This window comes from Rhizophagus irregularis, chromosome 16, assembly GCF_026210795.1.
Source record: "Rhizophagus irregularis chromosome 16, complete sequence".
Classification (NCBI taxonomy): Eukaryota; Fungi; Glomeromycota; class Glomeromycetes; order Glomerales; family Glomeraceae; genus Rhizophagus; species Rhizophagus irregularis.
In genome coordinates, this window is record NC_089444.1 from 4,673,113 (window position 1) to 4,691,693 (window position 18,581).

At 26.2% G+C, this 18,581-nt stretch overlaps 4 protein-coding genes across 4 annotated transcripts; 3 read left to right on the forward strand and 1 right to left on the reverse strand.

Annotated features, from left to right (window-relative positions):
* Window positions 1-1,700: 1,700 nt before the first annotated feature.
* On the reverse strand, window positions 1,701-3,141 carry OCT59_008668 (uncharacterized protein; the record flags this gene model as incomplete). Its single annotated transcript, XM_025321037.2, has 2 exons — window positions 1,701-2,131; window positions 2,231-3,141. 2 exons carry the CDS (start codon window positions 3,139-3,141, stop codon window positions 1,804-1,806), a joined length of 1,239 nt encoding a protein of 412 aa, XP_025169968.2. The 3' UTR covers window positions 1,701-1,803.
* Window positions 3,142-8,288: 5,147 nt separating this feature from the next.
* On the forward strand, window positions 8,289-8,985 carry OCT59_008669 (uncharacterized protein). Its single transcript, XM_066142671.1, has 2 exons — window positions 8,289-8,554; window positions 8,669-8,985. Exon 1 carries the CDS (start codon window positions 8,331-8,333, stop codon window positions 8,529-8,531), a length of 201 nt encoding a protein of 66 aa, XP_065999530.1. The 5' UTR covers window positions 8,289-8,330; the 3' UTR covers window positions 8,532-8,554; window positions 8,669-8,985.
* Window positions 8,986-9,401: 416 nt separating this feature from the next.
* Window positions 9,402-11,533, forward strand: OCT59_008670 (uncharacterized protein; the record flags this gene model as incomplete). The annotated part of the gene is made up of 4 exons (XM_025321036.2): window positions 9,402-9,546; window positions 9,668-10,081; window positions 10,210-10,791; window positions 10,882-11,533. The coding sequence occupies 4 exons, from the start codon at window positions 9,402-9,404 to the stop codon at window positions 11,172-11,174; spliced, it is 1,434 nt and encodes a 477-aa protein (XP_025169967.2). The 3' UTR covers window positions 11,175-11,533.
* Window positions 11,534-15,585: 4,052 nt separating this feature from the next.
* On the forward strand, window positions 15,586-16,796 carry OCT59_008671 (uncharacterized protein; the record flags this gene model as incomplete). The annotated part of the gene is made up of 2 exons (XM_066142672.1): window positions 15,586-15,602; window positions 15,686-16,796. 2 exons carry the CDS (start codon window positions 15,586-15,588, stop codon window positions 16,794-16,796), a joined length of 1,128 nt encoding a protein of 375 aa, XP_065999531.1.
* Between the last annotated feature and the right edge of the window lie 1,785 nt (window positions 16,797-18,581).

The following is an 18,581-nucleotide window of genomic DNA, read 5'->3' on the forward strand; positions in this document are numbered from 1 at the left end:
TAGAAAATTTAAATTTTTATTTTTTAACTCCTAATTTACTATTTTAAGTTTATCCGAAATTTTGATTACAGTTACAAGTAAAATTACTAATCGGAATATTTTATTATTTCCGATTATAAAAAATATTGGCGAGTTTTGTACAGTTCATTATAAATATTTAAAGGTTAATTATAAATATTTAAAGGTTCATTATAAATATTTAAAGTTCATTTATAAAATTATAAATATTAAAACCGCAGAAATGCACATTTTATTCTAAACAAACAATAATCTTAAAATAGAATAAATAATAAATAATAATAAATAAATTTAGTAATTTAAACACCCCTTCATTAAAAGATTATTTTAAAATTATTTAACTATTTTAAAATTATTTAACTATTTTAAAATTATACAAGTATTATCAAGAGGAAGGGGTAAGATTTATAATAAATAGATTAAAAAAATTAATTCAATTTAAGGGGGAGAATTTTCTTTAACTGATAACTAATAATAATAATAATCCTTTTCTTTATATGTTAGCGCGTTATAAATTTATTTTTTTTTAAAAAAAAAAAAAAAAAAACGCCCAAAGCTTGTTGATCAGTAAAGGACAAGATGGATAAAAATGGGAAATTTTTCAAACTCATGATTATCCAAAAGTAATCATAGAATATTCTTAGAGTTATTATAGAATATTCATAGAAGAAATGGAAAAATTTTTTTTCAACGGAATTTAGGAAAAACAAATAAATAAATAAACAAATAAAATGTAAAAAAAAAACCAATCATTAAACAAAAAATATCTTTTTCGGAGATAAATTCTCCTTTTTACTTATCAATTACATATCAAAAAATTGTTTTTACATATTTTATATATGAAAAAATTGTTTTACATATCTTATATTTCAAGTAATTCTTAACATTTTCAATAAATAAATTTGTATTACTTTTTTTAAAAATGTTGTCATTAAATTTAAAAAGTGAAACTTTATTTTATCTAAAAAAACTTTATCATAACAAATACTTTTTTTTATTTTATTATTAGAAAAAAAAAAGATTAAGATTAAAAACTCTATTTACAAAATCAAAAAATAAATAAATAAATATATCCTTAAAGTGAACTAATGTTGTTCGACTGTGTTACAAAACACAGCCTTTGATAAGATATCCATATATTCGGTAAAAAAAAAAAATACTATATACTATATATATATATATTATACAACATGCTTATCTGCGTACGCAATAAATCTTATCTAATCGTCTATTAATTATCAATCATAAAATTTAATAAAATAAAAAAAATTGATTTTTTTTTTTTGGATTTTCTTTTTTTCTGATTAAGATTTCTTTGATAATAACTAGGCTTAGAAAAAATTACAAGATAAAGTATCGTACAAAAAAAAGAAGAGATTATTACACTAAAATACAAAAAAAGGTAATTAAATAAAATTACAAAAAATCCCTCGGTCGCCAAAACAGAAGAGGAATTAAATATTAGTAATCATTAAAAAAAAAAGTCTCAATATTTACAATAATCACCTCATTTATGAAGTAATAAAAAAAAATTAATGAATGTCAATGATTTTAAATGAAGGAATGGTGTTCAATAAATTTCCGGCTCTAAAATCCTATTAACGTTAAATGGTTTTTTTGAAAGTTTTTTTTGTTTTTTTAATTTTTTTTATTTTATTTTATTTTTTATTTTATTTTTTTTTTAAAAATTTTGAACCGGATAATTAAAGAACGAGAGAGTATTGTTCGTTGTGTATTAATATGTACGAAATCATATCCCACAATTCTTACGCCACTCTCATCAAATTAATAACTTTTTGAATAAGGTAATAATTTAGCGGCTTTTGGTCTCGGAGGAAGTTCGCCGATTATAATTGATTCAGATAATGAAGCAGCTCTTTCATCATGATTGTAATTGTAATTGTAATAATTATAATTTTGATTAAGATTCACGTTATAATCCTGGGAATATGTCGTATTATTATGAGAATGATTTGAAAATGTTGATTGTGTTGGTGGTGTATGTGAAAGATATGAAAATGGTGCTGATTGAATGGTTGAAGTTGGTGTTATGCGATTGGTTTGTTGTCCCATTTCATATTGTGATTTATGTTTAGACGATTTGGATCTTTGTCTAAGAAAAAAAAAAATAAAAAAATTTAAATTAGTTATCACGTGACATAATCTACTCGTGATTTTAATAACACAAATATTAATATACAAATTAATTTACCTGCAAAATAAGAAACCAAGTATTTTTGTCCAAAGTTCACAATATTGTTCATTTGCAAATTCACCAGTACCAAAACATAATAAAAATAAAGCCATAGTTACTACCATATGTAAAGTATTACCATTTTTTTTCCAAAATGTTATATCAATATCAGGTAAATAACTTAATTTTTGAATTCCATTAATTAAATATACAATATTCGTTTTTAATAATATTATAGAAGTTGGAATACCAAAAATTATTAATAAACAACACCAAAGACCCATACGTAAAAGTACATTTCTTGGTAATAACATTCTAGCATTTGGAGGTATAGAAGGATTTGGAGGAGGACCACCACGAGTTGGTAAAGCATAAGTTGGAGGTTCTTTTTCTATAGCCCATGGAATTGATAAAGAATTTTGTAATCTACGATTTTCAAAAACTTTTTGTGCGACAGGAATCAAAGCCAAAACTGATAATACACAAGAAGGATAAATTGGAAGATATTCAGGTAAAGTTCTAACTATAAATAAAATTATTCTTTGATTTCCATGTCTTGAAATTTCACATATTCCACCATCATCAAAATTTGTAAAAATTCTATCACCATTAATACCTAATATCATTACACTAATTAATACCGAAATGATCGGCATTATGAATGCTAATACTAAATTTAATCTTATAATACGTGGATCTTGTCTAGCAGCAGGATTTGTCAATCTTAAAGAAACATATAATTCAATTGACAAAGCTAAAGCAAGACCAGCATTTGATATTGAACTTAAAGTTAAAATCGAACCACTTATACCACACCAAACTCGTTGATAAGTTAAAGCATTATCAATATTAAAATTATCATTACCTAAAACTATACCACCAATTACATAAGAAAGCGATAAAAAAGAATTTGAAACGCTATACCACATGAGAACAAACCCATTTCTTTTTACTTGTACATAAATATTTTGAAAACAAAATATACAAACTATTATTGACGCATAAATTAACCAAAGTTCCATTATCTAAATGGATATAATTGCGGATTTTCAAATTTTTAAAATAAATAAATGTTAAATGATATTATATATAATTAATTAATTATTATGATATTTCGTTAAGAAAGAAAAGATATGATAACAACGAAATCATTAATAATAAAGGGAATTTTTTTTATTATTAGGAAACGATTTTGAGAAATTACAAAATAAATAAAGAATGAATATTTACGCTTTTTTATATTAACGGAGGATTATGGAAAAAAAAAATGAACGTAAAAAATACGTAAATGAAAATATAAAAATAACTAAATTAAAAGGGGTTTGATAAGGTCAAGTGGTATATAAGAAGAATAGAACAAAGGGAGAATTTTTGTAAAACGAGATTTTGACAGGTTTTTAAATAAACAAAAATTATATAATGTATGAACGAGTTACTTTATATATACAAATAAAAGATAAGAAAAAAAAATTTCTTTTGACAATCGAAAAAACTGTTGAGAAAAAAAAATAAACTCAAACTTTATTTTTAGGGACAAAATGGACAAAATACAATATTATATATATATATATAGTAAGTTAAAATCATCAAATCATCGGTTGAATGATTGATTAATGATAATGATTGTGATCCGATTCATCGGACCTCAAAAAAATGATTATACACGACGTATTTGTTTTGATATTTTTAGTATGTTATCAAACATTAAAATGTTATCAAAAAAGCATTTCTATTTTTCAATTTGTTTTCCTGCATATTAAACTTAAAAAGTTATTCATACGATATCACCAATGTTATAAAAAGTCTCAATTTATGCAGATCATTTTCTTATCAAATCTAATTGCCTTATTTAATGTTTATTATTTATTTTGCGCTTTTCTTATCTTATCATACTAAATTTTCTATTTTGGGATTTCCATTTTATCTTTCTACCAAGAAAAATTTCTTTTCAGGTTAAATTTATTTTCCGTAAATATCCAAATGGGAAAATTATATTTTTAAAATAAAAAATAGGTTCGGAATTTGTAATTTTTTTTTTTTCGTATTTGAATTATTGAATTTATAATATTAATTAATTAAGTTAAATTAAATGGATTTTAAATACTTCGGTTTATTAATACTTTTTTAATATTTTTTTTTTTTTTTTTTTTTGGCTTTCGGATTTTTGCCCGTTTTTTTTTTAAAAAAAAAACTTATTTATTTTCTTTAAATATTTTATGTTATTATTTCAAACAAATACTCATGAGTTATTGTATTAGATTTCCTATTTATGGCATCAATGAGAAGTACGTCAAAAAAAAAAACAATTTTTATTTTTATTTACAAAGTAAAATTTAATTACCGAGTATTCCTTGTTAAAGTAGCCGATAACCCGGAATTAAATTCGGAGATAAAAATATTTACCTACTTAAGGTTTGATTAATTTTTTTTTTTTTATCGAAAAAATCGAAAAAAATATATATATAATATATGTAATATATATACATAAGCAAATAAACAAGAATGCAAAGAAGATAACAAATTCTATATATATATATATAATGAAATATTATCAACCATGTGAAGTTTGTTTTGAAACTGTTGAACCTTTTTATGCAATGATAGAAAACTATTAATTAGCCTTAAACCAATTATTATTATTATTAATATTAGTGAAAAATAATTTATTTTGTGATATATTGTGTAAATTTTTTTTTTGTCCATCACCGTTTATAATTATTTTTTTGAAAAGAAAATATTATTCATGTATAGTTGCGCTAAAAATGTAACATTTTGCCAAAATAGACGTAGATCAAAAGCATTATTTCACAAAAGACGCAATTTAAACAATTTAAACAAAAACCACGTTACAAAATAAAAAATATGTCAAAAATGTCACACGCTGTAACCAAAAAATAACATATGATGAAATATATATCGTTCTGAGTGTAATTCTATCCGTAATTCCTTCCGTACGTGAAACCTGAATTGATGACGTTGTATTGACTCACGTGATTAAGCCATTGAAGCCATTGAAGCCATTGAAGTCATTGAAGCCATAATGATTTACCATTTTTACCCATAAAACTTTTTATTATGGTCTTTGGGTCCCGATTACCAAAGATTGGTTTGAAATGTGCTACGAGTTGAGATTCACTTGTTCCCTTGTGATTTTATTCACACGGTCATGTCGGTCTGTGCCGAAAGATACGAGCCTCATTATGTAAACAACCAATATTCATCAGATCGATATACGCATAATTAACAAATTTTTTGAAATGTTTGCATTTTACAATTTTTAAATGATCAACCAATAAAAGACATTACATGTTAAAATATTTAAATTTGATTGAAAGAAAAAAAAAAATAAAGTTCAAATTAATACTGTATTTATTTATTTATTTATTTATTTTTGAATTGCGCACAAATATTTTTTCCTACATAATCTATATGACCAATGATAAAATTGGAATTCAAATTAAATTAATTAGTTTCAATCCATTTATGATAACGTAATACTTTATGTTTCCTTATCGTTCAAATGCCTTATCGTCAAATGTTAAATGGCTCAAAACCCCGGTCGATGCCATGATAGGTCTAAGACATAAAAATTATTTTATTATGTGTAAAAATTTCCTATTAAGAGATTTTCTTCGTTATTTAGCGAATGTCTTATAATGGTGAATTAGTAATCTCAATACGTCATGTAAAAATCTGCGGTGATCATCTTTTGTATTATATACCTTTTGTGGTTTAACGTATTTTAAGATGTTACACCAAATTCGAAAAAATTGATCAAATGATCAAATGATCAAAATGTAGTAAATGTAGTGTAACTTCACTGCGCAAATAAGATTTCCTTTGTTAGAATAGATTATAGGATCATTTGACAGAAATCAAAAAAAAAAGATGGATTTATTAAATCTATTAACAGTTAATGATTGAGATGTTGATGACTCATTGATTCTTAGATATTTTCGTTATTATATACAAAAAAGAAATGTTTCCAAAAAAAATAAATAAATAAAGATAATATAAAAATTAGTTTCTTTTTTTAGATATTGTTACGTTTCGATATTGTTACATTTCGCCATTTTTTTTATTTTTTTTCTTCTTGTCATTTATCTTTAATAAATATATATGCACTTGTACTGTACATATTATGCACTACTATGCAGTAATAATTAGTAATGAAAAATTGTATCTTGTATTTGAAAATTTTATAAAAAGTTCTGCAGAATACATTAGGTGAAACATTAGATGAACTTATTTGAAAACCTAGTATAGAATCATTGGTGTAGAATTTATGTTAAACCATCCTATACATTATATACGTGCATTTTTGGCGTTAGCCTTTAAACAGAAGCAGTGAAGAACTCATTTTCCAAACATTGCTTACGTTATTAACACGGCATTTTCTGGCAATTTCCAATTGCTTCAATAAATATAATCATATTGTTACTTAACTTACTGTTGACACGATGTCAAAATATATACCTTGAATGAAAAGGTCGATTCTATCTACTATCTACAGCGTCCCGTCCAATGTTATTACTAGCTGATAGTTCATTATATAAATCAATTACGTGTAATCATTGAATTCGTTTAACTATAATTGTTGATCGATCTCAGCCAATCAATCTATTTGTTTTCCATTACAACTTTTTGTTGATTAAAAAATAATAATTATTTGGATCGCTGATCAAGTCACACAAATTTTACAGTATTTAAATTTTTACAATAACAAGAAAGAATAGGATTTAAATTCACCTGCTGGGACGGGATCAGTCTATGCTCAGAGTGTAAATTTTTATTTTTTGACGTCCGAAATTTAGGATTAAATTTAACCGATTTTTATTTTAATATTTATTTTTTTTTAAAAGAGAATTAACTGAAATTATCGTTTTTAATATTTTTTTAGAAAATCAAATCAAATTATTATTCATTTTGTGAATTCCCAATACTACTTCTACTGAGGAATAATTTTACTTATTGTATTTTATAATGCACATGTATCGATAATTATTGAAGTGAAACAATTCCATATAAAGCCGCAATCTTTGTATTTTAAGCCCGGGTTGATACGAAATTTATTTTATCAAGCCCGGGAGAAATATATATAATAGGTTCAGTTGACGATACTATGAGCTGTACGCAGACTTTTTTTCATAAACATAATTGACCGGTTAAACGATATTGAGTATGATATATACCTCCGATGTTGTATAGTATAGTTGACAAAAATCTATACAGTATAGTTTTTATCTATACAGTATAATTTTTTATCCATACAGTATAATTTTTATCTATACAGTATAGTTTTTTATTTTATACAGTATAGCTTTTATCTATACAGTATAGTTTTTTTACACTATACTATACACCATCGGAGGTATATATCATACTCAATAACTATATTATCATAATTGACACCTGGGTATTGAAAATCCTACTTTATACGCAAATGCTTCAAAGTCATGTGATCTATAATGTGTTATTCAAATATTGTAAAAAACTAAAAATTAAAATTATTTTACTATTTTTTTTTTCAATAATATCTTTTTTCTAAAATAATCAAAATAATTATTGCTTTTCATCACCAACTATAAAAAATTTCCTTCAATTAAAGTTAAATTTAGCAAACTACATGATAAAAAATATGTAATCTGATGACCTACAGGCTACAGTAGCTATAGGAAAAAAATTGTACGCCGATCAAAGCCTTACTCAGCCTAATTCCAGCGAGCGCATTAGTGAAACCATATATTTCTGGGTCCTGGTATGTTCAGTTTTTCAAAATTTTCAAAAATATGGAAACTTGCGCTATCTGCAATATCTGATATTCAAAGATTCGTAATTGGTAATTTCTATGTGGACGTACTTTGATTGATGGAATGATGGTTTAAAAATTTGAATTATATATAATTTTGGTGAATAAAGATCCTACCTCCGTGATACGGCCGAGTTGCTGCGCCATATTAACCTGGTACACACTACACAGATGGTAAATAAATACTAAATTTAGAATTGGACTACCACGTGGAAACTGTGGCATACAAAGAATGACTAAAAAGCCTCCATTTCTTTTTCCCCTCAGTTTTTTATTTCTGCTATTTCTCCCTGTTTTCAATAAAAAAAAATGAATTTGATGAAAAATCTTTTGATTTACTCTATTTACTCTATTGCTTTGATATTTGTGTTCGTTCAATTCGGTTCAAGTTTACCAGTAGAAACGCCTCAATGTTTGGATATCAAGAACCCTCTTAAAATGTCTGAAGCTAAAGCTGTCCCATGTCCTTACGTAAATGAAAAAGATAAAGATTCAAAAGATCACAAATAAAAGTCATGTAAGAGCGTAAGACTGTAAGTAAATATTAATTAAAATGAAACGAATTTGAATGTTTTATATTTGATTTTTATTTATTTTTATTTTATTTTATTTATTTATTTATTTATTTATTTATTTTATTTTTACAGGCTCATATTTTGTATAACTTTTGTTAAACATAAAAAAGACAATTTGTTTATTTTTCTCTCTCTCTTTTTTTTTTATTATTATTTGTTGTATGTAAACAATTATTTATATTAGAACCAGTGGATTACAGTGGGTTGTACTTTATGGGTTCGTTGCGGAACAGGTCATAAACTTAGATATTTTAACCTATATACTGTACATTTTATTTGTATTTTGTATAAAATTTATTTTTATGAAAAATTGTATATTAATTAATACATATGTATGAAATATAAAATATCTGATATCTATTTCAATATCTATTAAAATTCCATTTTAAACTGTTAAAAAATATATATTCTTTTTTTTTTTCTCAAGCGTTGATCATCCAGAAACAATTACTTTATATGGCCATAAATTTATATTACAATTTTTTTTTTTTAAAAAAGGAAATTGAAAAGGGGATTTCATTTTCGAATTTTTTTTTTCTTCAATTTATCCAGATTCGTTTTTATCCATTTTTTTTACCTGAATTTTTTTTTTGAATCGGATTTTGAATTGGATTTTCCCGATATTTTTTTTTTTTGAATTGTCCCGTTTTCGAATTATCCCGTATTTCGAATTCGAATTTTCTATGCAGAAGTTTCTAAATTTAGATTCCTTCCATGATCTTCAAATGTTTAAATACGATCTATTTTTTTTTTTTTGTCTTACTAGATTTTGTGAAAAAATCTATTTTTTTTTTGATATTAGATGATGAACGAACATAAAATTCCCACGATTCTTATAATAGGAGCAGGTCCAGGAGGGTTAACTTTAGCTCATTCAATTCAAAAAAATCTTAATTCATTCGAAAAGAAATTTAATATAAAAATATTTGATCGGGAAATAAGTCCAAATGGTAAGGTTTTTTTAATAACATAGTATTTTTACATAGCGTTACCATAGCGTTACCGTAGCGTTACCGTAGCGTTACTTTATAAAATTTTATTAAAAAATTTATTTATTTATTTTTTTTTTAGGTAAATGGCAAGGATATCATATTACATTAAATAATACAGGAGTGAAATCATTATTTAATTGTATTCCAGAATCAATATCATCACGTCTTCATGAAGTTGTATTAGATAATAAATTAGAACATCAAGAACATCATAGTTCATGTCTTTATGATCATAAAGGAAATGTTTTATTTAAAACTCCAGGTTATCAAGTTAAAAATATTTATGAATTTAATAAATTAAATAATATGTTTACATTAATTGTAACTTTTAGAGATAGATTAAGAGATTTATTATTAGAAGGTATTGATGTAAAATGGGGTAAAAAATGTATTGGTTATCATGAAGATGATGATAATGTTTGGGCTATTTTTGATGATGGAACTAGAGAAAGAGGTGATTTATTGATAGGAGCTGATGGTATTCATTCTCCAAGTAAGAAAAAAAATTTTAATTTATAAAAAATAATCGAGATTTAAAATATTAAGATTTTCTTATATAAGAATATGTTCAACAGACACTACTATATTATACTAACATCAAATTTAAATTTTTTTTTTTAGTTCGAAAACAGAAAATTCCTGAATTGAAAATAAATCATTTAGGAATAACTCAATGTTGTGCTGATATTACTCCAAATAAAGAACTTATGGATCGTATGTTATCGATAACTGGAAATAGTCTTTGTCAAGTAACGATGGGTCCTAAAGGAGATTGTACATTTTTAATGTTTCGTTTATTTCCTATAGATTCTAATGATAATAATAATAATGAAACATCATATTATAGAGTATCATTTGCTTATTCTTATCCTTCAGAAAATCATGAAAAAAATGATAATTGGACTTATAAAGATGATGAATTACCAACATCAAAATTTCCTGATGATGAAAATCCTGAATTTGTTTTTAATGATATTAAAAAAAGGATTAAAGAAAATAGACCTAAAGGAAAATTAACTGATATTTTTTTAGAATTTTGGGATTTGGCTAAATCAAGAATTGAAAATGATCATGAAAATTGTTATCCTTTAAGAAGAAGACCATTAAGGGATATAGATCCTGGATCTGTTGATCAATGGGAAACTACAAGAGTTACTTTGTTAGGTGATGCTATTCATGCTATGAATCCTTGGGTTGGAATAGGTATATACGATATGATATTTTTATATATTTAATACGTGTAATACGTGTAATACGTGTAATTTTATTAATTTTTCTTTCTTTTTTTTTTAGGAACAAATAGTGCGATTGAAGATGCTGAATTGCTTACTAACGCTTTGGCTAATTGGAGTAAAGATAATTGGAAAGAACATATTAGAAATTATGAATTGGGATTAAGAGGTCGTGGATCTTTTTACATTGATTTAACGAGGACATCATGTATTAAAAAACATCAAATTTGTGATGGTTTTTTAAGTATAATGATTAGAAATTTCATGTTTAGATTTAATTATGTAATTGCATATATTAAATCTTGTTGGTATGGTGATGGTAGAAAACGTGATCTTGTTAACAAAAACGATTAAATCATGGTGGTATGAGCGTATGAGAACGTGGTATGGATGATGGTATGGTGGTAGTAGAGGACGTGATCATGTAATTCATGTTAGCAAAAAATTACAAATTATAGGTATGGTGATAGAAAAGAACGTGGTATGATGAGGGTATGGTGATGGTATAGAACGTGATCATGTTAGCACAAATGATTGAAAAACAAATCATAGGTATGGATTATTTTAGCAAAAAATACAAATTATGGGTAGAACGTCTCATGATGGTAAAGAACGTGCTAACGTTAACAAAAAAATCACCAATTATGAGTATGGCGATGGAAAAGAACGTGATGATATTAGTAAAAAATAAAAATTATATATATAATGATGTTAATATGTGCAATTTATATTTAAATTATGTTACAAATCAATAAAAGTAAGCGTTATTCTCTATAATTTGTTCAAAAGTATTATAAAATGGGTTCTACATTATCCATGAAGAGCTTACCATATCTGACGTTTACTGTTAGTAATAAATTTTCCAGTACAAATTGATATCTCAAACATGTATTTGTTGTTGGGAGCAACAAAAATCAAAAATCAGCACGTCAACAAAGTCCTACACCAGTAAAATAGTTATTTTTAGTAAAAAATCAACATCCAATTTCATCAAAATGCCACGACATAAGAAGTCATCTAAAGATGTTCCTTGATAGAGGACAATCTGGCTTTGGAATATCCAAAGCGTCCCACATGATTCATCTCACGGTGACATTCGGTTAGCAATTATCTCGATATATTTAATGACGGCTTTTCGCAGCGTTTTGTGGCAGATGCGATTAAGTAGCTACTGGCTGATTATGAATGATTGTAAAGAAGTGTAGTTATTTTTTCTCAATCCGAGAAAAAAATCTTTTTTTTTTCCATTAACCACCTATAACTTATATTCCTAAAAATTTTCTTAAACTGAAATAAAGATAGCGACGACGGTAACAATTCTAAAGAGATATGTAGTCATTAACTTATAATCCTACTTGGGGTTTGGTGGTTGGACGGAAGGGTCTTTCTACTTGCCTCTGGATCGTAATAGATATTCTTTAGTTTTGTTGATGCGCTAGGGGTAAAAAGGATCTATAAACTGTTTCAAATTTACCGTTCATAGTTCTGAAAGACCTGTGATTGAACCTAGTTTTGAAGCACAGGCACCGGGTCCATTTAAATCCAAGTAAACGACATCCTTAGGCGCTTTTCATAGATCTTCCTAATAGAGTACCCTGATGATGTTATATCCTTTGTAACCTGTGGATGCAATTTTTCTTCTCCTGACCATCGAATCGTGACTCTTGTCAGCGTTCTTCTTATTTTTTGGTAGGAGTTAGGAAGCATAAGCTTGTGATATCTTCTGAAACAGACATAGTATTATTAGTTCAGAAGTCGCAACTCGCAACATTTTTAACATTAGATTACATAAGATCTTACTTCAAGTTAAGTAATTCTCTTTAATTCGAAAAGAGAGTAACTTGAATTATGATGCTGAACCCTGATTCAAATTTATATTCTTTGCAATTTTATTATAAAAGAATATGCTCTTAACGTTAAGTAATGATGTTATAAAGAGTGATTTTTGAATTACGGTAACAGATCTTTTTATGATGATACAAATAAATCGATTGTTACAGAATTAACTAAGCTAAAAAAGTTTGGTATACACAATTCGTTTCATTTGATCTATAAATCTGATCCACACGTCCACACCACAACTTATAGCCCACTCATCATTCATGAATGATCGCTCCACTATTCATGCAATCATACCTTAGATTTGATCTTTAAAACTTGATCCACACGTCCACACCACAACTTATAGCCCCACCCATCAATCATGAATGATCGCTCCATTATTCATGCAATCATACCTTAGATTTAGTTAATATTGATGAACCCATCACCACTTTATACCATCCTGTTAAATCAACTAGCAACCTTTGAACATAACCTAGGAGGCCATCCACATCCTCAACCTAGCAAGTCACTGTATAGTAAGCTATTGCAAATCTTTACTATTATTAAAAAATTTAGATTTTCTCCAAACATTTGCAAGAGTATTTCAATATCCGTGTTAATGTACTATTTTTTACGTTATTGCTGTTAGATATGATTTCTTATATTTATTGATATTATTTTAAAATAAATAAGTTTTACCTAAAAAAAAAAGTAAAAGGTAAATACACAATCTATTAACGGCCTATAGAGGATCAGCCAGTCACGAATTCTACCGCTCTTGGTGGTGACTCGATTTTTCATGAAAAGATGTAGATACATCTTTCCATTTTCAGTTACACTAAAAAGGAAAATGGACTTTTATTTCTTTTGAGATGTATTAACGTTTTTTCGCCTAAGTAACTACGATTAACTAATTATACGTGACGCAACAACGCGGCTACAATTGTCATATGGTCTAGGTTAAATGTATGAGAGTATAAAAAATCGCGTAAATTTACCACAAAAGATGACTCATAATTATATTGATCATATGATCATGCATAAAATATATTTTTCTAAAAAAAGGTTGTATTTATATAATATGAGTAAATGTTCTTCCACATTCTTCCACATAAATACCAATGTTGCCGATTTCACGTAAAAATATATTGATCGGATGGTTAATTATTACAGTAAATATTCTGTGTGTATTTTATTATGATAACTAGACTTCTTTTTAATCATAAGATGAATAAAAATCCAAATACAAGAAAATATAAATAACATGACCAAATTTTAAATGGTCTGAGTCATTTGAGATGAATGTAGGTCAACACTATCTTAATCAAATACATTGACCAATCAAAATCAAATGGATTTAACAAATGATCAAATGACCAAGTCATTACAGAACACTGCCTCAATGAGATGTTATGTGATCAAAATATTTATGTACTTGTTTTGGACATTAATGAAAGAGAGAAAAGAAAACAAAAACTCTGATATAATTAAACATAGGTCACCGGGTTTGAACAGCGGGAACAAAGAAATCTTACCTCATCAAGGCAAATACGGGCTTCTACCTCATACAATGGTAGGAACCATAATTGTTATCAGTTTAATCATTTCAATAAATTTGATAGGTAATAAATATGAACAATATCTTATGTCATAATAAGTAACAATAGCAGATAATAACATTCGCATGTTGTTGCTAAAGTCCGTTGAAGTCCGTTAAAGTCATTGAATTTCTAAAAAGATTAACATCTTTTGTTCCCATGACAATAAAATAAATACAACTTTTTTGGCAATTATTTGAAAGATCAAAGGATTTTCATATCTGATAAGTTCCAAATATACTAACCAATCTAATGACAATTGATGCGCACAATCTACAGATCAGTTTAGAATGTCGGATTGTAAAAATTTGTGTAATAGTTGATCATTCACTAGATTCCTTTTCTTTTTTTTTATTTACGGATGACGTCAAGATGACGTTGCGTTTTGTATTAGAAAAGTAGTATACCTAATAGTAAATTAAAATTCCTATCTCAATATTTAAAAATTGTGATTCGAACGATTCGAACGAAATTTTTTGCTATATATACGATTGAATTCAATTTGGTCTCATTTGATAAATTTGAGACGAGTATTCATTCAATTATATCCTTTTCTAGAAAGAAAAGAACATCATTGTGTAATCCTCAATGAATATACTTAAAATGACTAATTATCAAAGAAATTAGTAATAATAATAATGCACACAATGCAGTAACACTCAATAGATGACGATCTTTAATAAAAAAAATTGAAAAAAACAAATTGATTTCTATTTATAAATATTTATAATGAAAAATCTGACAATTGAAACCACATGAATTACGGCGTAGTAGTATATCAATTGATTGATCAATAATGGAAATACTACAAAAGCAATGACAAGTCATTGGAGAATCCGAACTTTCGTGTTATTATGAATATATTAATTTCTTCATATTAAAAAAAAAAATTTTTTTGTTTTATAATTTTTGAACTTGGACTTAAAATAATTTATCCGGATCATCATCTTTTATTTCCTTCCAAATCTGATTTTCATTTAAATATATATATATGTAGAATACCGTAATACCATAATGCTTTTTTTAAAAAATTTTTTTTCTCAATATGATAGACTTACGAAAAATACACAATAAAATTTACGAAAAAGCTCTTGAAACTGGCGAATTATACGATACGGAAATTATAGTTGGAGAAAAACCAAACACTAAAACCTTTCGTTTACATTCTTTATTATTAAAACTTCATTCACTTTATTTTCGTACTGCACTATCGAATAATTGGATAAAAATTGAAGATAAAATTATCAAGTTAGAAAAACCAAATATTTCAGTTGAAGTTTTTGATATTATTACCAAGTAAGCGAACACATATATGAATACAAAATTTATAAAATTTATTTATAATGCGAATTTCTTTCATGTCAACAAAATTTAAATTAAAAAAACTTTTTTTTTCTTTAGATATATATATAGTGGTATTCTATATCTTTCAAATAATTTTAGAACAAACGTTGACCTTTTAATTGCGGCTGATGAATTGTGCTTTGTGGATTTATGCTCACATATCGTAGAATACATTGTAGAAAAACTTAAAAAAGACAAAGAATATTTAAGGCGTAACTTCATACTCATTCAACAAACTGCAACAAAATTAGATCATCATACAAATTTATCGCAGTTCTATAAAGATGCTTTTCAACAAGATCCTTCATTAATTTTTGAGGCGGGTGACTTCATTACGATAGATCAAAAATCTCTTCTTGATTCTCTTATTGAAAACAATCATTCTTTAAAACCTGTTGAAATTTGGGATAAACTCTTGGAATGGTGTCGCGCACAATCCGTTGAATTAAAATTGGATATAGAACATTGGACCGCTAATAATATATCGACATTTAGGGATTTAATTCATCCATTTATCCAATATATTGATTTTAAGAATATTTATCCGAAAGATTTCTCTCAGAAAGTCAAACCCTACAAAGATGTTTTTGATAGTGAATATTATATTACCATTCTTGAACACTATTCATTTAGCAATGATTCAAATGTTATAACGAAAGTTAATTCAGCAAATAGTGATCCAATGATTGATTCCAGAATTATTAATCCTGAACATGCTTCTTTACTCGTCGAATTTATCAAGGGAATAAAAGAAGATGCTTTTGGTACATCATATGATTTTAATTTACTCATTCGTGGAACTGATAATGGGAATAATGGGTTTAAAGAAGGTACTTTTTATGAATCTTGTGAGGAGAAAGGGCCTACAATTACTTTTGCTCGTGTTAAAAATACGAACGAAATTCTTGGAGGGTTTAATACTTTAAAATGGAAATCATATGGTACGACTATCTGTGATAAAGAAAATTTCATATTTTCTTTGGATAAAAATGATTTAAAGAATCCAATTTTTAGTAAGGTTAATGATGTAAATAAAACAAGACGCAACGATGTAAATAAGTTTATACCGGACTTTGGAGATTTATATTTTCTAATTGAAACAAAAGAAGGTTACTATAATAAGAAAAGTTATGAGAAATTAATTAGAAGAAGTGGGGGTCAATTTGAAATTGATGAATATGAAGTGTTTCAAGTTATCAGTAAATTATAAATATTGAATCAAAAAAAAAGTATTATTATTTTATTATATTATTAAAAGTAAAGCTAATAAATATATAATTTATATCATCGATAATATAAATAAATTACTTTTAATTGTTAAATTTTATTATTTCAGTCGCTGTATACCGGTAAGTCGGTAACGTCTTGTAAGTTGTAACGTTATTGTTCATATTATTATTATGGTACGATACTAAAATTGTCGGATAGTGAGTATCATGCTGGACACATCAAAAATCATTTATTTTCACCCTTTTTATTCGATAATCTGTCTGATATACAGTACCTGTGGCGGTTCTGGTTCTGGTTTCGGATTTACAAAATTCTAAATATAGTTAGTAATGAACTTTGACCGATAACTCTTTATAGTTTCGGCCAAATTTTTGGATCACAACTTTGACGAATTAATTGAGTTAAATCACGTGCAGGCGCAAGATTTCTATTGGTTACATAAAGTAAATTTATTAGGGTTAGTTCTTAATTCAAATTACCACCCGGAAAATCATAGAAAACTTTACACGTTAATTACTACCATTTATACTACAATAGATTGATTTTATTATTTTTAATAGTAAAAATGACCTAAATCTTTTTGATCGACAAAAGTGCGCTCTCGTTATTCTTCTGAAATGTAATGTAACATTGTAATTCTAGTTTTTAATTGCTATTTTATATTTTTCCACACTTATGTATAAATATTATTAAATAGTTAAGAGTAGCTATATCAGTCACAGGGACCTTCATTGATTGGGGAAAATAGCCACATAATGTGTTGTCGTTCTGACGTTTTTGGTCATGCATTAATTAATAACATCATAAATAAATTTCATTTTTATGCAATTTTAATCCACTTTACAAGCTTTCTTTTCCTACAAAATATTATTTGCACTATATTTTTTTACTCCATTTTATTATATAAATCATGTGTTATTGCTATGCCTAATAAAAATATCGGTCTATGAAAATCTGCGATTTGGTTTATTTTGAAAAAAAATTTTTATTTCGAGTGTAGTTTATGTACTGTAAATAGAATATATAGCAAATATCCATCCGATATTCCGAAATAGATTAATAGAGGACCATATTTTGAAACCCGGCCTGACCGAAATTAAAATATGAACATACAGTATTGTCGGGGTTGGGACCAGACCATACTTGCCCCATATTAATATGGGAATATGGGATATGGGCTGATAAACATACTACTTATCATTATGATTTTATATAAATTTTATTGAAAAAAAATTATTAATAAAATTGTTGGATAATTGAATATGGGATATGAGACTTCAGATTTATATATAAATTATAAAATCCCATATCCCATATTAATATGGGCGGCAAGTATAACCCAGACCGGAATTCTTTAAATAATAAAAATGTGAAACGCAATAAGGATTATTATTTTATTATTTTATTATTTTAAAATGACGCTATCTTCCCAAATTTTCCACCCACGTGACTTGTGTGGCGCGGTAGTTTATTGTTTATTCATCACACCTATTTATCTCCCTTTTCAGTTTTCACGTTATAATATTTTTTAAAAATCCTTTAAACAATGAATAAATTAAATATTTTTGAGAAGCTTGAGTGCAGAATATTGTTATAGAGTTATAGCTAATTTTTATTTATAATAAACGCGCTTTTTTATAGATTTTGTAATACTAAATTGAATACTTTAGCTAAATGAAACAAGGTTTAAGAAAGTTATTTAACAAGTATGTATCTTATTTTCGTGAAAATATTGCCGTTTTTAAAAGAAATTATGAGTTGCATT

What these genes read in the sequence shown, in the direction of transcription:
- OCT59_008669 (XM_066142671.1), top strand. Translation starts at nt 8,331, where the DNA reads ATGAATTTGATGAAAAATCTTTTGATTTACTCTATTTACTCTATTGCT.